We start from the raw sequence: 19206 nt of genomic DNA on the forward strand, positions 1-19206 counted from the left end.
ACCTTTCAAATTACCCATATACTTGCAGTTACATTCCTTCTGGCATGTCTGCCAAAGAACAGTTATCTATCCTACAGTAAATGTGGTCTTCAAGATGTGTTGTTGGCATGTATACCTCTTCTGGTATGCATGTGCTCCATGCACACAAAATCATAACCTTTTCAGTAGCAGTGTCCATGAGGGCCGTACCTGTGCCCTGCACACCCTGTGGCTGAGGTCGTAGAGGACAGGGTATCTGCAACTGTTCTCCAGTTCCTTCGCTAAAAGAGGATCTAGATTGCTAGGAACTCCATTGTAGTGTGGAAGGAGGCTGGGTTGTAGAACACACATGGACAAACATCTCAAAGAACCACAGTTATTGTAGGGAACCAACCATTCTTTCTTCTCTGAGTGACACTTGGTGATGACCTTCTGGGCTGTGGATAGGCTAAAGGGAAGAACTCTGTATTGGTAATGAGACTCCCACAAGAAAATCGGTGGTATTTCCTGTGGGCCAAGTTAATTACAATATGAAAGAATGCATCCTATCTTGAGGACCCAGAGTTGGAATTATGGACACCAACATCACCATCCTGAACTTTAATCGACAAATGAATTTGCTGAGTTGTCAAAGATATAGGATGGAGCACCATCTCCCTTTCTTCTTTAGGGCCAGGAAGTAATGGGATTAAAACCACCAGCCCTGGAATTTCAAGGGCACATCTTCCACTGCTCCAAGTTGCAGGAGGAAGTCTACTTGTTTCCTGAATAATATCTTGAGGGGGTCCCCAACAGGGAAAGGAGAGGGGGTGAACTGTAGGAATGGATTTAAACTAGAGTACCCCTTGTGCACAATCTCCAACACCCACTAGTCTGAGGCAGTCCCATTCCAAAACAAAACAAAAACAAAATTAAACAGTTCACAATGGGATTGGAGGGAAAATAGGATTTACCGGTTCTGCACGGCTGGAGACTACACTGTCAAACCTATGTTCACGAGGTAGATGGAAGATGGGTGTGCAGTGGAGGAAGGGGCAGAGGGTCTTCTCCCCTGGGACCTCTGCCCCTCAAAGGCTCAGACAATCTCTGCTGGCTATAATGGTACGAGGACGGTTGCTTCTACCCCAATAGGGGTTAGGCTTGTACGGTCTCCTTCCAGGAGCTAGGGTTTACACACCAAGGAAGCATAAGGTTGCCCTTCAGTCTTCTCATCACTGTTCTTATTAAAGCAGTGGCAGACTCAACACCCTCTTTTTAGGGCCCTTGAAAGAGACTTTGGGAGGGCAGGTGTTAAAATGGTAGACGGGGTGAACTAAAAGGAGTGAGCTTTACTATCATGGCTTCCAGTCCCAATATCTCCTGGGACCACATGATTTATCATGACACCCTTGAGAGCCTCCCTTGTCCTGATCCTGAAAGATGACGTGACCAGACTGAGCCAAACAAAGCAACCCAGATGACATAACCACTTCTGCTGGCTCCAGAAGAGTCCTGAACACCACCCGGAATATCAGACTTGGGTTCCTGATCTCATCCCTTCCTTTATATGCCATTTTCCTTTCTCTACTTTATTTCTTCTCTTTCCTACCACTTTCTCTTTTTGACTTCTCTAGAAAACACAATTGTATATTTTGCAACAATGCTGTAGAGCAATGCCCTAACCAGCTCAATGCTAGTACAAGTTTGACAGGTCTCAAAGTGGCACACAAGACAATGTACTGGGTCCATGTTTCTTCAGCACATAGGTTGCAAGTGAGAGTCAGCAGCAGAGCCATAAGTAGCATTTTCTATATTTTGTATTTTTTTGGAGTCCTTTTGTGTGTGTCTCTGTCTTGTTTTGTCTTAAAGGAAGCAGGATCAAATTTTAACAGCAGCAGCTCATTTCAACTTTTCTCCCGCCCACACACACACAAAAGGCAGTTCCTTATAAAAACTCTCTACAGCTAAAGGGAATACATGATATTATCTTTACTAACCTTGGCAGAATTATAAAATATTTTTGCATAGAGAATTACTCTTGAACAGTGTCTCCAATATGCAGGCATAAATATGACTTCGCTCAATATTATGAGTACATTTGTGCCATATAATATTGCTAAAAAATCTGTAATGGCACAAAGCATCTGAAATGTCCATAGCAGGTTACACTGCAACAGAGCAACCTGTATTCTGACTCCTGTGTGCTTACTGAGGATATTACTGTGTTGCTAAATACTGTGAAAAGTGTTACATCTTAAACGGGTTCAAAATAAACCCCAAAATAAAGTAAAAGCTGTTTTATCCGGCACTTCACCAACCGGAAAGCTCTAAAACCCGGCATTTCTGATCTTCATTGAAAGTCTGGTTTATAGTTCGCACTGTCCCTGCCGGCCCTGCGCCAACCACAGAGCCACCTACTGCGCCTCCGCCTAGGAGCAGCCAGGACAGGTCACTGTGTGTGAAGCAGGCAACTGTGGTACCAGAGGTTGAATCACTGGCAGAAGTGGCAGCAGTGCTGAGGGACTGGACTCCTATTAGGAAGGAGACACTTGAACCATGAGGCAGAGCAGGTTTCTTGCCACCGCAAATAACTCCAGGGTAGTTGGCACTGAGATGGTTTCTTGTTGCGGTGCCGAAGAAATTGACAGTACCACTTCCAGAATTGGGCTCAACAGCACCCCTTGCAGAGCTGGAGCTGACTGTGGCACCAATTTGGAGGAGGAGTGCTTAGGTTTCAGGTGCACTCTACTTGACTCCTTCTCGACCTCTTCCCAGACTTAGAGAGTGGAAACTTTCCCTTGACTGTTTCCTCTCTGGAAGATTTGTATTTCTTCCTTGGTACAGGCAAGGGAGAACAGTGCTGGGATTTGCAATATCTGCAGATATGTTTCTCACTTAAGCTGCAGCACATGACACTGAGTAAGACTAGGACGGCTCTGACAGTAGCCTGAGAGCTGTCTCCATCAGCAGGAGTTTCAGCTTAGCCTCTCTTTTCTTCTTCATGCTACGCTTGAACTCCCTGCAAATCTAGCACCAGTCCTTCATGTGTGCTTTCCCCAAGCACTTCAGGGAGCTATTGTGCAGGTCGCTCACTGGCAGAGGCCTGGAGCAAGGAGCACATGACTTGAAACCTGGTGACTGAGGTTTACCTCAATACCAGGAATAGAAAAAAAAAATGAACAGGAAAAACAAGTTGTTTTTTTTGTTTTTTTTTACAACACAACTATAACATACACACACACATACACACACTCTCTGATATCTATATCTATATAACCTTTTTCCCAAAAGAGACCACATGGAACCTCCTATATGGCTCCCAAGTGAAGCAGTGATTAATTTAAAACTGTTCTGGTATAAAAGAGAGTTCCAATGACCATTTCAGGTGGTAAGAAAGAACTGAACAGGTCTAGGGGTGGCTCTGCCCTTAATACCTTCACGCAGTGGCATGGGGCAGCAGAATGAGCTCAAGTTGCCCAACAGGTACCACTGAGACCAACGGTTTCAAAAAGTCATGTGCTGGATGCACCAACACTAAGAGTGGAATGTACATGTGCAATCACTTGAAGAACTAAGAAAGTTGAAGCTTTCCACTAATTTTTTTCTTCACGATGATGCTCCTTTACTGTACATTAATATAATTTTACATGACACTAGAATTAAATTTTTATCTTTACTGACATAGCATTTAAAGAAAACAAGTAATATTTCTCATCCAAAGTATACGGTGAATATAGAACAGCAGAAATAAAACAGCAGGGGACCTATTTTTAGAATAAATTAAACAAATAGTTCACATGAAATCTAAGAAGCTTCAGGACAAAATTAGTAATTCAGAAGATGAGGCTGTTATCCGACAGAAATAATGTAAATTAAATCTGAAAAAGGTAAATCAGCAATCAAGCAGAAACTACTTGAGAAAGAAAAGATAGCATCATAAAATCTCGGAAAACAGCCTTCACTTTAAAACTTTGTTTAGGTTTAATGAAGTGACTCCACCATGTAACACTGCATAAAAAAAATACTTCTAATACTGCACACTGGATAAAGCTTAGCAGAGTAACGTGAATCTTACTACAACTTGCGTGATAAAAATGTTTTAATAGAGCTAGTACAGCAGAACTACATTTTGCTGAATGATCTGAAGTTTAGGTTGGAAAAACAAGTATATTCTCTGAACAAGAACGTGTATGTGATATTTACCTGAACTAGTCATTCTAACTTAGCTGGAAATATTACTGTAGCAGAACACATGTTATGTTAAACTAAGTGCAAAATAAACTAAGACTTAGTGCAAAATATAATAAATAAATAAAAGCTTCAGTGTATTTGCTTAAATAAATCACTAGCACACCAGGGCCCTGATCTTAGCTGGGACATCTCGTTACTACCAATAAAAAAAAAAAAAAATCAGAAACAAAGACATGTTACTGACCCAACTCGTATTTTTAACATGCCACTAAATAGTTCAGGTGAGTTTGAGATGATCCAGCCAACATGAATGACAAGTTCTTGTTGAATTACAGCTTCCCTCTCATCCTGTAAATTACACTTCTTGTAGATGATGTTCTTAATCACTCCTGGAGACAAGGGATTAGAAATAACAACTTCTTCATGGCCAAAAGCTCCAAGAGTAACCTAAGAACATATTAGCAACAATGTAGGGGAAAAACAGGAACAACAGATGACAATTATAAGTTAGACTTCATATTCGAACCTTTTCCTGGTATTATTAAAACTGCATTTGGGGCAAAATATAGTTTGGTGTCAACTGATTGGTAAGAGTAAGAAGGTGACCTTACTAGGCCATCACTTTTTTTGGAACAGTTTGGATAACATGTATCCTTGACTGTTTGACTTTTCTAGATGGTATTTTCATTTCCCATGTCATAACTTTCTAGCAAGCCTTCCTTAAAATTAAGAATCAAGATTCTTGTTACTGTTTTCTTAATATATTTTTTTAATTGTGTTCTAGGTTTTAAAATTATAATGCAATCAAGATATTGGACTAGTTAGCCAAAACAAAAACATGCTAAAAAATGTAACATTTTAAAATTTCTCATCTACTGTAAGTGAAACAGAGAAACACACACTCTTCCTGACATTTAAAAAAAATCTACATTAAAAATGTTTTGACCAGGACAAGTTAATCAAAAAAGGTGAAAGTAAGCAACTACAAACCACTCTACATGCACATTGCCTTTCCTGCCTAGCACCAGAAGCATGCTACCAGCCCTTCATGTTTGGAATGATTTGATGATGAAACTGCCCAATATGTATTTTTTTCTAATTGAAAGAAATTTTTAATAATCATATTATAATGGCTTTAAACTTTTTGTGCCAGAAGGGCAAACAATAGTGCAATTTAGAGTCTAGGACTAGGGCAGAGGTGTAAAGACAGAAAAATGTGAATGGTGAAAAGTTCCCCACTGACTGGCTACTCATAGTACAAAAGTTATTAATATCCCTTTTAGCTTATTAGGTTCTATATATTAACTTTTTCTTTAAATAATGTTTTACTACTTGTTTCAATGTCCTCTTGTATACTAATTCCTCCTTAAAATTTCTCACATTTGTTCCCCCTTAACTTTAATCACAGCATCTCTCTCCCCTTTCCCATCTAGTTCTGGTCTTCTCAACTATCTACGTTGCTCTCAACTTCACTAGATATGTATACATTTCTTAGCACAAGTATGTGCAGAACATTAAATTTACTAATTTTTATTTTACTCAGTTCTTCTGTTATTTAATGAATGAGCTTTTTGAGTCTTGTACTTTTTAAAGTATCTGAGACCAGAAAATTAAAGAGCCTATACAGATTTTTTCTCTTGATTATCATTGCTGAATGCAATTCTGAAAAATGTAGACTTACCTGTTTGCCCTGAACTAAAACATTAGTAATAGATGGTGCAAGGCTGTCCACTAGTTTACCTAAAAGGCTTGCTGCGAAGCGCACAACAGACCTGAGGGCAGAAAACAGAGCAATCCCACTGGATATCAAATGCTAGTTTAATGAATTCAAATACGTGTTTGAATTCTGTCACCACATTTGATAAGTCCCAAAAGGCTAAACATGAAAATACATATAATATTTGTTTTTGAAATGTCACTTCATAGTTTTTCTTTTTGGGATAAATCCTGGATTTTTATTACTCACTAGAGCAAGTATAGAATAATGGCTGTGTTGGGAACAGTTAGAACTCATTAAACTATGGACTGCAAACAATAAGCTGGCTTTCTTTTCTCTCACATGTTAAGAAAACAGAATGTTATAATTATTTCTTCTATCAAAGAATGTCTGTTTTTGTTTGCCATCAATTTGCAATTAGTGAAAAATTTCTCTTCGGTAAGTGTTTTGGTTTGTTTTGGAAAGATTTAGAAATTTTCAAGCAAACTGTATTACTCAATCTTTGCAAAGGAAATAAAGCATTTAACTTCTCAGAAAGTTATGCTGAGAGATTAAGCAAAGATTTTTTTTGTAAGAGTAAATACTGCACGTGCAACGCATATTTAAATGACATTTTTGACAATTTTTGCCTCCAGGCAATATTTTATATGTAAGTGATGAAAAGAAGGGAATCATGTAAAGTGCTGGGTTTAAAACTGGCTGCAAATTTCAAGAATAACTAGAATTACACGGTATTATTACTATTAAAAAGTAATATTTAACTTTATAAATCATAATTTCATGACAAAATGGAAACTGAAGTTTACGCTAAGTTTAAGCTTTTTTACATGGGGTTTGGAGCTGCAAAGAATCATTTATCAAGAGAGTTAATGAACAAGTTACAATATTCAATAAAGTTAGTACAAAATCCATCAACCAAACTGATACTGACTTCTGTGAAAAAATGTTGTGCACTCTTTGAAAACCAAGAGCAAAGCATTTCAAAACTGCACTAGCTGATCCATCAAAATGCAAGTAAGCCAAGAAATCTCAAGCAGCACTATTTAAGACCTCTGTGCACTTTACCTGTTTCCCATGTACCAGCAAAGTAGTAATATGTGGGGCTATAGAGGAAGCAAATTTCTGTGTAAATGCAGCACTGTAGCGTACCATCAACCTAGGTATGCCATATGACAATCATAAAAGAGAAATGAAAAATAAGACTTTACATATTTTAGTTTTACAACATGCCTCAGTTTTCTAAGTATTAAAAATACCAACAATGAAAACATTTGGTTTATAAGTGGATACAGGTCCATTTCATTCTATTAACAGACTAAAACTAAAACTGAAATAAATTCTTATATTTATATGGTTAATATCTTTTCAAAAAAACACCTTATTGATTAACAGTATTTACAAGGTGAGAGTGGGCTTCATCTTAGGCTCAAATCTTATTTTCTATACTAAATAATGAGATTTCTATTCAACTTTCAGTCCGAATAGAGCAATTACTCAAACTACATGTAAATACTATACTTTACTTTCCCAGCCCTTTAAACATTATTTTAGTAAAGCCATCATTAACCCAAATTCCTTCAGGAACAATAAGCAGTAAACTACATAAATGTATCTACTTTTGTTATTAATTTAATGTTTTTGACCACCAATCTTGCTACTGAAAGCCATTATTTTATACTGTTGTAACATTCTCCCCGAAAGACGACCATGTCAATTACCCTACTAATTCTAATTTTTTTTATTTGACTAGTACTTTATGTTTATCATGCAATTTGTTAAACGGACATATTTTAACACAATTCTGTAAGAAAAAGTAACACCAGTCACCCCGATTTCAGGGACATTGTCGACAATCACAGTTTATACTAATGGGTCCTCAGATGGCTACAGACCAATTTGTGAAGAATAACATTTACTGCTCTGATCACTGAGCCATTTGCTTTGTGATATACTTGTGACAGGAACAGCTACTCACATATAAATGTATTTCCATTTGTTTCTTTATGTAAGAGATATAGACTAGAGCTTCAACTGGTGTGGCTGAACTGAAGTCAGCAGAACTGTTCTTCTTTACATTACCTATCTGGCCTTATGTTTTGTAAACAGGCTGAATAATAATATTTATCAAACAAAAATGAACACACAAAGATATTATATACAAACCAGAGCTTTTTGCTGCCAGCTCGTCTATAGATTCTTTCAATATGGTCAGAAACAGTACCTAAACACATGAAAAAAATAAAAGCTGTAGTGGCTTTTATTCAGCAACAATAAAATAAGTTTGATAGAGATGTTAGTTCATTTTGGACCAGATTCAGTAAAGCACTTAAGTACATGTTTAATTTTAAAGTTTAAATTTAACCTGACACTGCTCAAGTAACTGACTAAATTTTAGTCAAACCTGTTGGGAGACCATAAGAAAACTCAATAAATCAAATGTTCTACAACATTTTATAATTTTCGCATAAGCAGCCAGCTAAAATAAATGTAACATAAGAAAATAAAGTTGGTTTCTTTTCTGTTGCCGGGTATATAATAACTTTTCCTAATTGTGAGTTATTGGCTTATTTTGCAACGATTTTCTTTTTGATTACTACCTTGAAGGATCTCTGAAGATTTAAATAGACCAAACATGGGCATTGGTAAGAATGTCCACAAAATGAAGTCCGACTGCTTTATTACAAATAGACTGGTAATGCAGCAGCAGTTATATTAGCTAAGTATGCATTACTATACAATATTGCTCAGAACTAGTTTCCTACATCACCATCACTCAACTCCACAGGGCCTGGTGCACTAAGTTAGCCTCAATGGCAAAGGATTGAGAACCTAGAGTTGCACTAGGGACCACTGCGTGAGATAGAGTGGGTGCTGATAACCATTCAATTCCTTAGGCTTGAAATAGCCATGAGATTAAAAATTCATAGGTGGGATGCACTTATTTGTACCCCCCAAGTGTAGCAGGAACCTCGCTTCAAAAGGCAATTCGGGTACATGGGAGAGTTGAACTGCAAGATCATAGCTTGTGGATATGTAGATCTGAAGGCCCTGGGCATGTCAGCTGGAAGGACTTAGGTCCTTCAAACCATTATTGGTAGGAAGTGGCGGTTAGGCAGGAAGAGAATATTTTATTTATTTATTGTGTACAACACATATTCAGTGTTTAATGTCAGTCTCACTGCTCGTGTGGGATAGCATAAGAAATTGGCTGGCAGGGACTCTAGTCAATGATTTGTATTGTTTAATGCAAGATCAGTAGTTAATAAGGTTATCACCATCCACTACTTCATCTTGGATGAGGCCTCTGATTGCACATATTAGTACTATCTGATCAGAAGGCAATGCAGGAATTTTATTAAGCCCAGAGGTCTCCAGATGGGTACTTGGTTCATTATGAGCTGAGGATCAGGGAGATGAGGTGATTGTATTGGTTGCAACTAATCTTGAATATGGGAGGTTTCCTATAACATTTTCCATTAGAGCAAGAAACTATATATTCAAAGTAATGACCACAGAAAGCTACTGAAGTGTCTAAGTCCACAACAAAGTACTTTCCAGACAATTTGGCGTGGTGGGAGGGTGCACACCTCCCTGATGTTCAGAAGTAGACCATGTGTCTGGATACAGTGGCCTAAATTCACAAAATCTTAGTATTACATTGAAACATGTTTTTACAGTACAATGAATCAATCTTTCATACATCCTTTAAACCTGTCAAAAATGCACGTGTTCTGGAACACCCTATTCAGGGCACTCTCAAAAACTTTAAGAGTTGCTATCTTTGCTGACCCAAGCTTGTGTATTTTAGGGGTTCTGAATGAGTTGGTATTACCAGTTAACATTAAGAAATTGACTGCAGTAACTATTTTAGTGACCAAAAATGTTATTTTGAGAAAATGGAAATCTGCAATTCCTCCCTCATACACCGACTAGCTTAGTGAGCTCTCTACTACTCCATTAATGGAAAAATGATTCTGTCTAATGGAAACACTTGGAAGAAATATGAGGGTGTCTTGTCACACATGAAACTACTGCATACTTTTGCAGTTTGATGTATATTAATCCCTGATGCTCAGAAGATATATTCTCACTTATTTATCTATTTAGTCACTTTAGTAACTGATGCCCTGCATGATCTCTATGGATTAAGGTTTTTTTGTTTGTTTGCTTGTTTTTTGTTTTGTTTTTCCAGGTTTTATAAACAATGAACATTGAATTTTGTTATTTATATATCTCCATCTGGTGCATATAGTGATATATGTTTTGTTTTGTGTTTATATTATATATAAAACAATAAAAATAAAGTAAAAAAAATAAAACACAATGAAGTATGTTGTATTTTTTAGTACTTTCCAGGATGTGTTTTATACAGCGATACTGCATGTAAAGTATATTTATACTAGAAGTGCCAAGTCTCCATCATGTGCACTAACATAGAATTAGACCATCCTCAGGTAAAGCCCTGTGAAATGAAGTGGTGGGTAAACTATAATACCCTAAGATTATCCAAGGGAGAAAATGTGAAACATAATTCCACCTCTGATTGCCTCTTTCTCTGGGATGTGTGTGTAGGCTGAGGGGTGGGGAACAGTTTACAGCAGCCCTTGAAAGGGTACAGCGTAGCTCCACCCACTCCCCAACCCTTATTTTCTCCTTCCCATCCACTTGCTTCCTGAGGGCAGTAGAGCTGGTCCAAATCTAGCATTATCTAGGTTAGCATTACTGGGTTATTACTAGCTTATGTTTTGTAATGTCTTATGTGTATTTAACTCCTGCATTTTAATACAAAACTCTGATATAAAGCTGAAGCAGAATAACCTCTCTAGATAATATTCTGAAATAAAATCTGATTTCACAAAATAAGGAAAATAAAACAAAACCATCAATATAAGATTGCTGATACATTTCAGACAGAGGCACAGGCACACACAACCTGTCTTCAGCTTCATTTTATTATACAAAATCAAACCCTTTCTGACAAAAATTGCTTGCTCAGACTTATGAATAGACAACAACATGCTGCATGCAAACAATTTAAAAGAGTTAATAGATTTAACAGCTCATTCCACTCTACAGTATATTGATGTGCATTTTCCATTAAAGCAAAAACTGCTTTAATAGAGAAGAAAATAGCTACACAACTTTTTCTAACCATGTCTATTATTCATGTTCATTAGAACTACACAGAAAACTGCCTCCTCTAATATTTAGAATAGTCACATGAAAGGATATCTGACCTTCCTTGGTGATGAAATTCGGTCCTTCCCTTTTGAGCAAAATACTCAACAGAATTGCTTGACTTGCTAGGCAATTGCAGTCCTAAAAAAGAACAACTTTCAGATTTAAATGACTAGCAAAAGGCATCACAGTTATTACAAATTCCACACGAACCAGAAGACAATTGTTTTAGCAGTACTATACAAAACACATTTCAAGGAGAAAGTCTCCCCTTCCCATAAATTCTAAATCTTCATTTGGTCCCCCTATAATAGTAACCAAATAGCCAATTTTAGGTTTTCAGTGGGACTTGAGGGCTCTCGGCACCTTACCAGATCAGGACCTTAGTGATATACCCCAGTTATATACTCATTTCTATCTTCTCTGAAGGAAAGAGTGGCACAGCAACACCGGTACAGAGTTTGGTAACTCTCTTTTCACTGCTGCTTTAGAATGGCTTTTTTTGGGACATATATTAAGGTTCAATAAAGTTGCACCGCTGGGCTCAAAAAGATCATTCGTGTCTTGGTGCCCTGGGCCTCTACCATTTGCAAAACAAATGCTTGTGATCAGATGACTAATTGACATGATAGTTTTCCAAGTTCCCACTAAGACAGAATATTGAAATGTGAAATATTCATTGTTGGTTTCTAGGTACAGGAAAAATACCCAATTGAAACTTATAGTTGATCTTACAGTCAAAAGTCACTAAAAGGTCATCAGTCTGTCTTAGTATCAGAGGGGTAGCTGTGTTAGTCTGGATCTGTAAAAGCAGCAAAGTCTATAAGGTGCCACAGAACTCTTTGCTGCTTTTACAGTCTGTCTTAGTGGATTTCAACCATTCAGGGTTTTTTTGTTTGTTTTTGGAGCTGCAGTCTAGGTATGAGGTATTTATTCATATGGGACACAACCATCTCTCCCCCTTTAGAACATTTCAGGTGTTACCAGAAAAAATTGGTAAGGATTCTATTAAAGGGAGTATGGAAAACTGTTAACCGGAATGCGTCAGCTCAGAGGGTTCTGTGGCATCTGGGGAGAGAGCTATAATGAGGAAAGACTCTAGAAGCAAAAATCAGTACAGGAGAGTTTTATTTAAAAGCTTCAGAGAACAATGATATGAATTCAAAGAATTATTGACTGTTTCCAGATGCATTAGATAAAAAATGTTGATGGATGCTCAAAGAATGCCAGACCTCCACTCCACCTAAGCCCTTCTCTGTTTCCCTTCCCCTTAGTCCATTCCTTCCCTCCTCTCCCTATTTATGAATGTCTTCTCCTGTTTTATTACCCCCACTCTAACATGTTATCTCTACATAGTATTGTCTGGTCTTGCAGTTTTGACAAGGTGTACAATTGCATTATCGTATAATTCTATTAAAGATCCTGTGAAGCATGTGGTATTTGGAAATATATACTAGCTATAAGTCATTTACCTTTTTGTACTTTTCATTATCTGTTTCTTTATGAAAAAAATCAATAAACATTTAATAAAAAAATAAAGATCCTGGCCAAGAAAACTGCTGGGAGTGGTTGCTGGGGTGACAATGTTAACCACATTCATCTGAAGAACGTGCTGTTAACTAGCAGAATTAAAACAAGCAAAATATAGTCTGATGGAAACTAGAACTAAACTATAGAACAATTTCTCCAATTTTCTTACATGCAGTTTCTGAAGAATCTCGTAAGTTGACCTGTTTTTCCAGTCATTAATATTTACTTCTGGTTGTTGTTCAAGTTCAGAAACATTTGGAGTACTAGTCTGTCTCTTGACTTTTGAATGTTTTGGAAGTTCCAGCTCCTCAAAACTCTTAAATTCGGGAGGCCTGAAAAAATAATTATTTAATTGTCCACAGTTCGGAAGATATTTTAATTGTGAAAAACACTGTAATTAGATCTCCCACATATCCTTACTCTTCTGTTTCACTGATTCGTAGAAAGTCAAGTTGTTCAACCACTGCTCCCGATATTAATGTCTGGGGAGGGAAAAAAAAGAAGCACTCAGCAAGACAGTATCAGTCTGTACACTGCACATACCAATTCTGAGATCAGCAACATAACAAATTCCCTCCTACTGAACAGGAACATTTGAGTTAGACTTATAAGAAACTGCTATATTTTAAAATACCAATTTCTCTTTAGTTTCATGCACCTTTTCCTGTTCATGAGTAGCAAGTATAGTATGTTATCACCACAAACCAAAATAGCTTAGGAAGGCCTTGTTTCTACAATTACAGAAAAACTGGTTACATACCCTACAGCAATTGTGGTTCTTTGAGATGTAGTCAGTGTGGCTCCCATTGTGGGTGTGCAGGTACCTCACGTTGCTGAGGAATCCAAAAAGCAGGGATAGAGAGCAAGTCATGGGAACATACTGACATCATCATCCTGAAGAACCACAGTTATTGTAAAGTAGCCATTCTCTCCTCTTATAGTAAGCATTAGTGTGCAGAGGGGCACCAAGAGGGGACAGGGCAGGGGACCCAGGCCCACCTTTGGCCATACACAGCAGAGGCAGGAGCTGGAGATGGTGACTCCTCAGCACATCTGAGCCCAGCAGCATGTAGAGAGTAGGCTTAGCTGTCGGCATGCATGGCAGAGTGTCCCCCGGGGTACCAAGCCCAGCTGCAGCCATTGTGTGGCCAGCCAGCCCTCACCCAGGCAGCCAGAGCCCAAACCTCCCAGCTCCAGAAATCATAACTCGGGGGCCTCCTCTCCCCAGGAGCTCCACAGTTGCCTGGGGTGGGGGAGCAGGTCTGGCCCCCAGTCAACCTTCCCCAAGGAGGGGAATCCCCAGGACCATAATTCCTGGATCTGGGTTATTTAATTGCTTTTTACATTTATCTTGAATGAAGAGCACCTGTTATGCCCACAAGCTTCAATAAGGTTTCACCCAACTCCCAGCATAGCAAATCTATTGGGATTCCTTATTCTAAGTTATTCCTTAGTCTAGAAGTACTTCTCTCTTGTCCCCATACATATGTACACACACACACTTCTACAGACAAATATTTGCGCACTCTCTCTCTCCCTCTCTCTTTCTCTCATAACAATGTTAAGCTTCTGTCATTAATATTTTAGTATGCTTACTGATTACAATTAATACATTTAATATTCATATGAATATGAAAGGACTTTCTTAAAAAGCATTATGTTTTGATAGTTGTCAATAGGAAAAAAAAACTGGATGCATGTCCTGTGAACTTTTATACTCAGTTTCCATTCTGCAATTTATAGTAAAGTTGATTGTGAAAATAAAAAGCTGCTTGTTTTTTTTTGTTTGTTTTTTTTATTGCTGATTTCCCCGAGTCATCTTTCTGACATACATAATCCTGCAGAACACAGCTGATGATGGAAGCAGTTACAGACAATGAAAGTAAAAAATATTAAGAACAGTCCTGGAAACCATACAAATTATTTGTAGGCTTAGAAGGATTAGGTTTTTAATAAGTAATTGTTAATTTTACTAGCCATATATAAACAGACAAAAAGTATTTCCATCGATAATAACTGAAATTTACAGTTAGGCAAAGAAAAATGCTGCTTGAGAACTATTAGAGTTTGATTTAAAAATATTTACTTTGTATATTTTGACATGTGGACAATTTAAGTTTTAATGGTTATAAAGTTTAAACTTTTTGAATTTCAACATCTACTGTCATTAAATAGATATTATCTGTCAAAATTATAAAAAAATAAAATTTGAATTCTGCCAAGCCTAATTATATGCTGCCTGAAAGTATGAATACATTTTAATGTACATGTCACAAGCAAAGATTGTACACCCTCTTTTGTGAATTAAGTTTTTAAAGCCTATCTGTACATGTTCAGACACGTGCATACAAATGTACACACTCAATATAAATTATGAAAAAGCAGTATACAGTATATTGTTTTAATAGATAATGCGTTACCACCTTTTTGCAATCTCAGCCACTTTTTCAGGACTTTTTCCTCTTTACGAAGTGCACAGTTTCCAAAATATGACACTATATTCAGGAAATTAAATGACTGAGCTTTTGCACTTCATGTAGTGGAAATTCTTGCATTTTCTGCACATTTGGCATAATATATCAGCTGACCAAACTGCATGATAAGTTTGTAAGACAATTCTTAGACTAAAGGAACATATTCACTATTTTCTATCTAACAAATAATTCTCATTTGATCAGCAGTGCCTACAAATTTTGGGTGAGAAGGGGGAAAGGGGATAACAAGACTTCCTAAAATTCTACAAAACCTCAAATAAACATTTAGAATTGAGAGGAATCAAAGATTCAAGATGATTCCTATTTCACCCAAATCAGTTTCCCCATCCTTAGTTTAAAAGTATAGTAGGAAGTAAACATTCACTGTATCATAGTTAATATACTATAAACCTAACCTAGTCAGTATATATTATACTGAATCCTGGGGAAATGATTACTTACCTTCACAGCTACTTTAACAATATATTCCTGGAAAAATCTCAGTAGGTTTTCAAAGAAATATATCATGAAGAGATACTCAGGGGTGTGGGGCAGAGTATGTAACCTTATTTACTAGTGTTGCATTGGTCAACAATGCTCATCTCTAATTTTTGGTGCCCATGATTGGAATTGGATGGTGAAAACCCAGAGCACACAGAATATCAAGACACAGCACAACACAACCTTGATGAAAACCATCCTAGAGCCAAGCCAGTTAAAAAGGTTAATGAAATGTTTTTGCACCCTTCATGAATAAGAAAGGCAACATAAACAGCAGTGATTGTCAAATAGATACAACAATTCTAAAAGGCTTATTAATTATGTAAAGAATCTTCAAGGAAGGGAATTGAATGTGGAGTGGAACAATGGTTTGCTGAGGACTTTGAAATAGTACATTGTGTAAAATCATGTAAGAGCACACTGTGTAGATAATATTTGAGAAATGTTTCTTGTGACAATATATCAGTTTAATAAAATACAAAGTAATAAAAAGGAGGCATTCCAGATAAACATCAAAAGCCCCCTGGAACCTGCAGGCAGCACTCTGCATGGATTGCAATGACACTTACATCAGGAACTCTAACTTACCATAGCCAGAGATTTTATGAACTAGATGTGACTGCTGTAATTTACAATTTTTCCATTTAAATAGTCATTGAAAGCATTTGTTAGAGCTAGGAATGTTCTCTTTGTAATTTTAACATGTTAGCTGGTTGCGGTAAACCCTAGTCTCCCCCTTAAAATTTATCTTGAACAGTTAATGTATTAAAACTGACTAGAATTTTAATGTTAGTTAACATGTGAAACACACACTTTCCCCTGCTGTTGATATGGCCCAGAATAGAGTCTTTAACCCTTGATATCAAGGACTTGCCCTTTTGTGATAAATTCCACAAGACAGATGGCTGGAAGTAAAAAAATAAAATAGATTCCCTGCCACATTAAAAGGACCTTTGTAGAAAATATCAAAGCCCTGTGCTCCTGCTTAGAGAAAGCATGATTTATAGTGTGCAGAAACTGAACAAAGGGCTTTAAAGAAAAAGCAGAACCCTTGACTTTATCTCATCTTTAATTTTATAACACTCAGTTAGGTATTAAAAAGTCACAGGAGAAACCAAAGAATTTTGATGGAATAAAAATGTCTATAGAAATAATTCACAGTTCATGGACTAACACAGACTAATGCCAGAGTATGAATGCAACATTTAGAAGAAAAGAAGGGAAAAAAAACAAAAAACAATACCTGCACTCTATCAGCATGAACCTTCACTCCTCCAACAACTCCCTTTTTAAAGGCTGCCAGCATATCTAATATTGGATTGAATCTGCTTCCCCTATAATTTTAAAAGCAAAAACATTAATATTAAAAATGTGAAAAATCACATTACAAATAATTATCTTCACATGTATTCCATACCTTATGTTATCTTCACGGATAAGCACGAGGAACAGGGGACGACCATGCATTTTCCAATATTGCTTAATGAACTGTAATGCATTCTAGGTAAACATAAAAATGTATGTGATTCATGCCAGGAAACATACAGTACAATATATTGTAACTATAACAAACAACCTAAAATAAAGGGTACTGCTATACACCCAACAGATTTCAAATCCCAAACAATTAATCAATTTTTTCAGTTACGTATTTATTTTTTTCTGAAGAATGTAAGCCATTTGCAGACACTACATAGCCACAGCTTTATAACAACACTGCTCTCACTATAGGTGAGGCACAAACCAACCAAGTCATCAGTCTGAGCAGAATGAAATATTGGATTACATCTATTGATCTGTATAAATAGGATTCTGATGTGAATAGTGAGTGAAAGCACAGGGGTGATAATTGGCACCTTTTATACACCAGAAGTAGCTGCTGCAGTCCAGGTCATTTCACTGTGAGGATGGGGGAATAGGGCAGGTGATGTTCGCACTAGAACTGGGTGACATTTTTTTCAAATAGAATATTTGCCAAAAAATGCAGTTTCAGGTCAATTGAAACTATTCACCTATTTGACATGAATTCACTGGTTAGTTTCATTAAAAAAAAAAGTCAGGATAGATTCATAAGGGGCCTTAGGTGCCATTTTCGAAACTGAAGAGGGTCTGATACTTGATAGCCCCATGTTAGAACACTCACCTGGAAGTGGAAGACCCAGATTCACATCCCCACTCTGCCTGATTTGAACTTGCAGATGAATGCCCTGCCCCTAGGGCTAATACGTATTCTAGGGTGGGTCTCTCTCAATTTCTCCTCTTGATGCTGTCCCACTTTGCATAAATAATTAAATATTCAACTGACCTGAGAGAGAGGAATGACCCTACAGCCTGGTGGCTAGGGCACTGATTTGGGATGGGGCACAGCCAGGTTCCAGTCCTTGCTGCAAACTGAACAACCAGTTATTCACATAGCTCTAATCTGCACCGCTGCCCTTAACTGTGTTTCACCCAAGGAAGGCAAGTTTTAATTTGTGGCCAGGACTCCAGAAAAGCCCCACCAGGTGAGGCTTTCAATCCAAGCATCCCTTAAGTGAACTGGCCATGCCCCTTGCCCCAGCCAAAAGTATCTGCCTTTGGGGCTTGTGCTTGCCAGTTTCCCTGGAAAACAGGGGTTCGCACATGTTGTGCCACTGCATTCTCACCCCCTACTGAAGTTAGCTTTCTGCCACCACAGAACATCCACTAGGGTCTGCACTAGTTTAACAGTATATTAATGCTAATATTTGCATTGTTCTTCCCACCATAACTTTGCTTGTCTACTTTATATAGTAAGGTATACAGACTATATATTTTTTCATCTCCCCTTTTCAATCCTACATTTCATCAAACCTTTAGAACCGCACAATTTATTCTTAATATAGGACTTATTTCATCAGGTTGCATAAGATAAACAACAGATAAATACCTTAATGTCATCAATCAACAGCATAACATCCTGAGACATGTAGAAGTCACTTAAATCAAAAATGATTGGGTAGCAAACAACAGTCTTTCCTAGTATTCGATAAATCTGTAGGGAGAAAAAGCTAACATTACCCATTTCTTTAAAATACATGAAACTAACATTAATACAGTTTAAAAAGTGAAAACACAGATGTAGTCTTGCAGAACTGTCAGAGTAATAAGGATCTGTAAAAAGGATAACTGAAAAATCTAATCTGAAGAATCCTTATTCTTACACAGTGTGCAAATCCACATTCTTTTTTAATCACAGCAGTTCACCCCATCATGATCAAGCTTGTCTTTGGTGAGTAAATATTGCTGTAATTAGGTGCTTAGGTAAGGCGTGAAATAATTGAATTGTGAGATAGCTTATGCTTTGTCCTTAATGGGTTTACAAACTATATTAAAAACATTTTGTAATAAACAATAAGATTTACAGAAAAGAAGATTACATTTAGTAAATTCAACATCTTAAATAGTATTCTGTCTTCACAGAATAATCCAGAATTTGTCTGGCGTATATGCTAATTATCAAAGAATTGCTTCTTGCAATGACCTTTGACGTTCCAAGACATCCAATAGGCCTGTCGGGTCTTCCAGATAATCCCAGTTTGTCATTAATCCCCAAATGAAAGTAAGCCTGAAAGAAATAATAATTGTGACACTGTAAGACCATCTAGTTACACAGACAAAATTCAGGTCCTTCTTGTT

At 37.2% G+C, this 19206-nt stretch overlaps 1 protein-coding gene across 7 annotated transcripts in view; it reads right to left on the minus strand.

The window, feature by feature from the left end:
* The window catches only part of PHKB (phosphorylase kinase regulatory subunit beta), a 187166-nt gene that overhangs the window by 20210 nt on the left and 147750 nt on the right, over positions 1-19206 (minus strand). For 6 of the 7 annotated variants that reach the window (XM_039503735.1, XM_039503733.1, XM_039503740.1 and 3 more), the window contains 10 exons: positions 19052-19135; positions 18458-18562; positions 16967-17049; positions 16793-16883; positions 12995-13056; positions 12744-12906; positions 11104-11185; positions 8030-8087; positions 5831-5921; positions 4394-4596 (listed from right to left, as the gene is read on the minus strand). In XM_039503735.1, coding sequence (XP_039359669.1) covers positions 4394-4596; positions 5831-5921; positions 8030-8087; positions 11104-11185; positions 12744-12906; positions 12995-13056; positions 16793-16883; positions 16967-17049; positions 18458-18562; positions 19052-19135 — 1022 coding nt within the window. Of the gene's footprint in view, positions 1-4393; positions 4597-5830; positions 5922-6931; positions 7023-8029; positions 8088-11103; positions 11186-12743; positions 12907-12994; positions 13057-16792; positions 16884-16966; positions 17050-18457; positions 18563-19051; positions 19136-19206 lie in introns of all 7 variants that reach the window. The other variant, XM_039503734.1, reaches the window with a different exon arrangement.

Source organism: Mauremys reevesii, linkage group 16 (genome assembly GCF_016161935.1).
Source record: "Mauremys reevesii isolate NIE-2019 linkage group 16, ASM1616193v1, whole genome shotgun sequence".
In the NCBI taxonomy this organism is placed as follows: domain Eukaryota; kingdom Metazoa; phylum Chordata; order Testudines; family Geoemydidae; genus Mauremys; species Mauremys reevesii.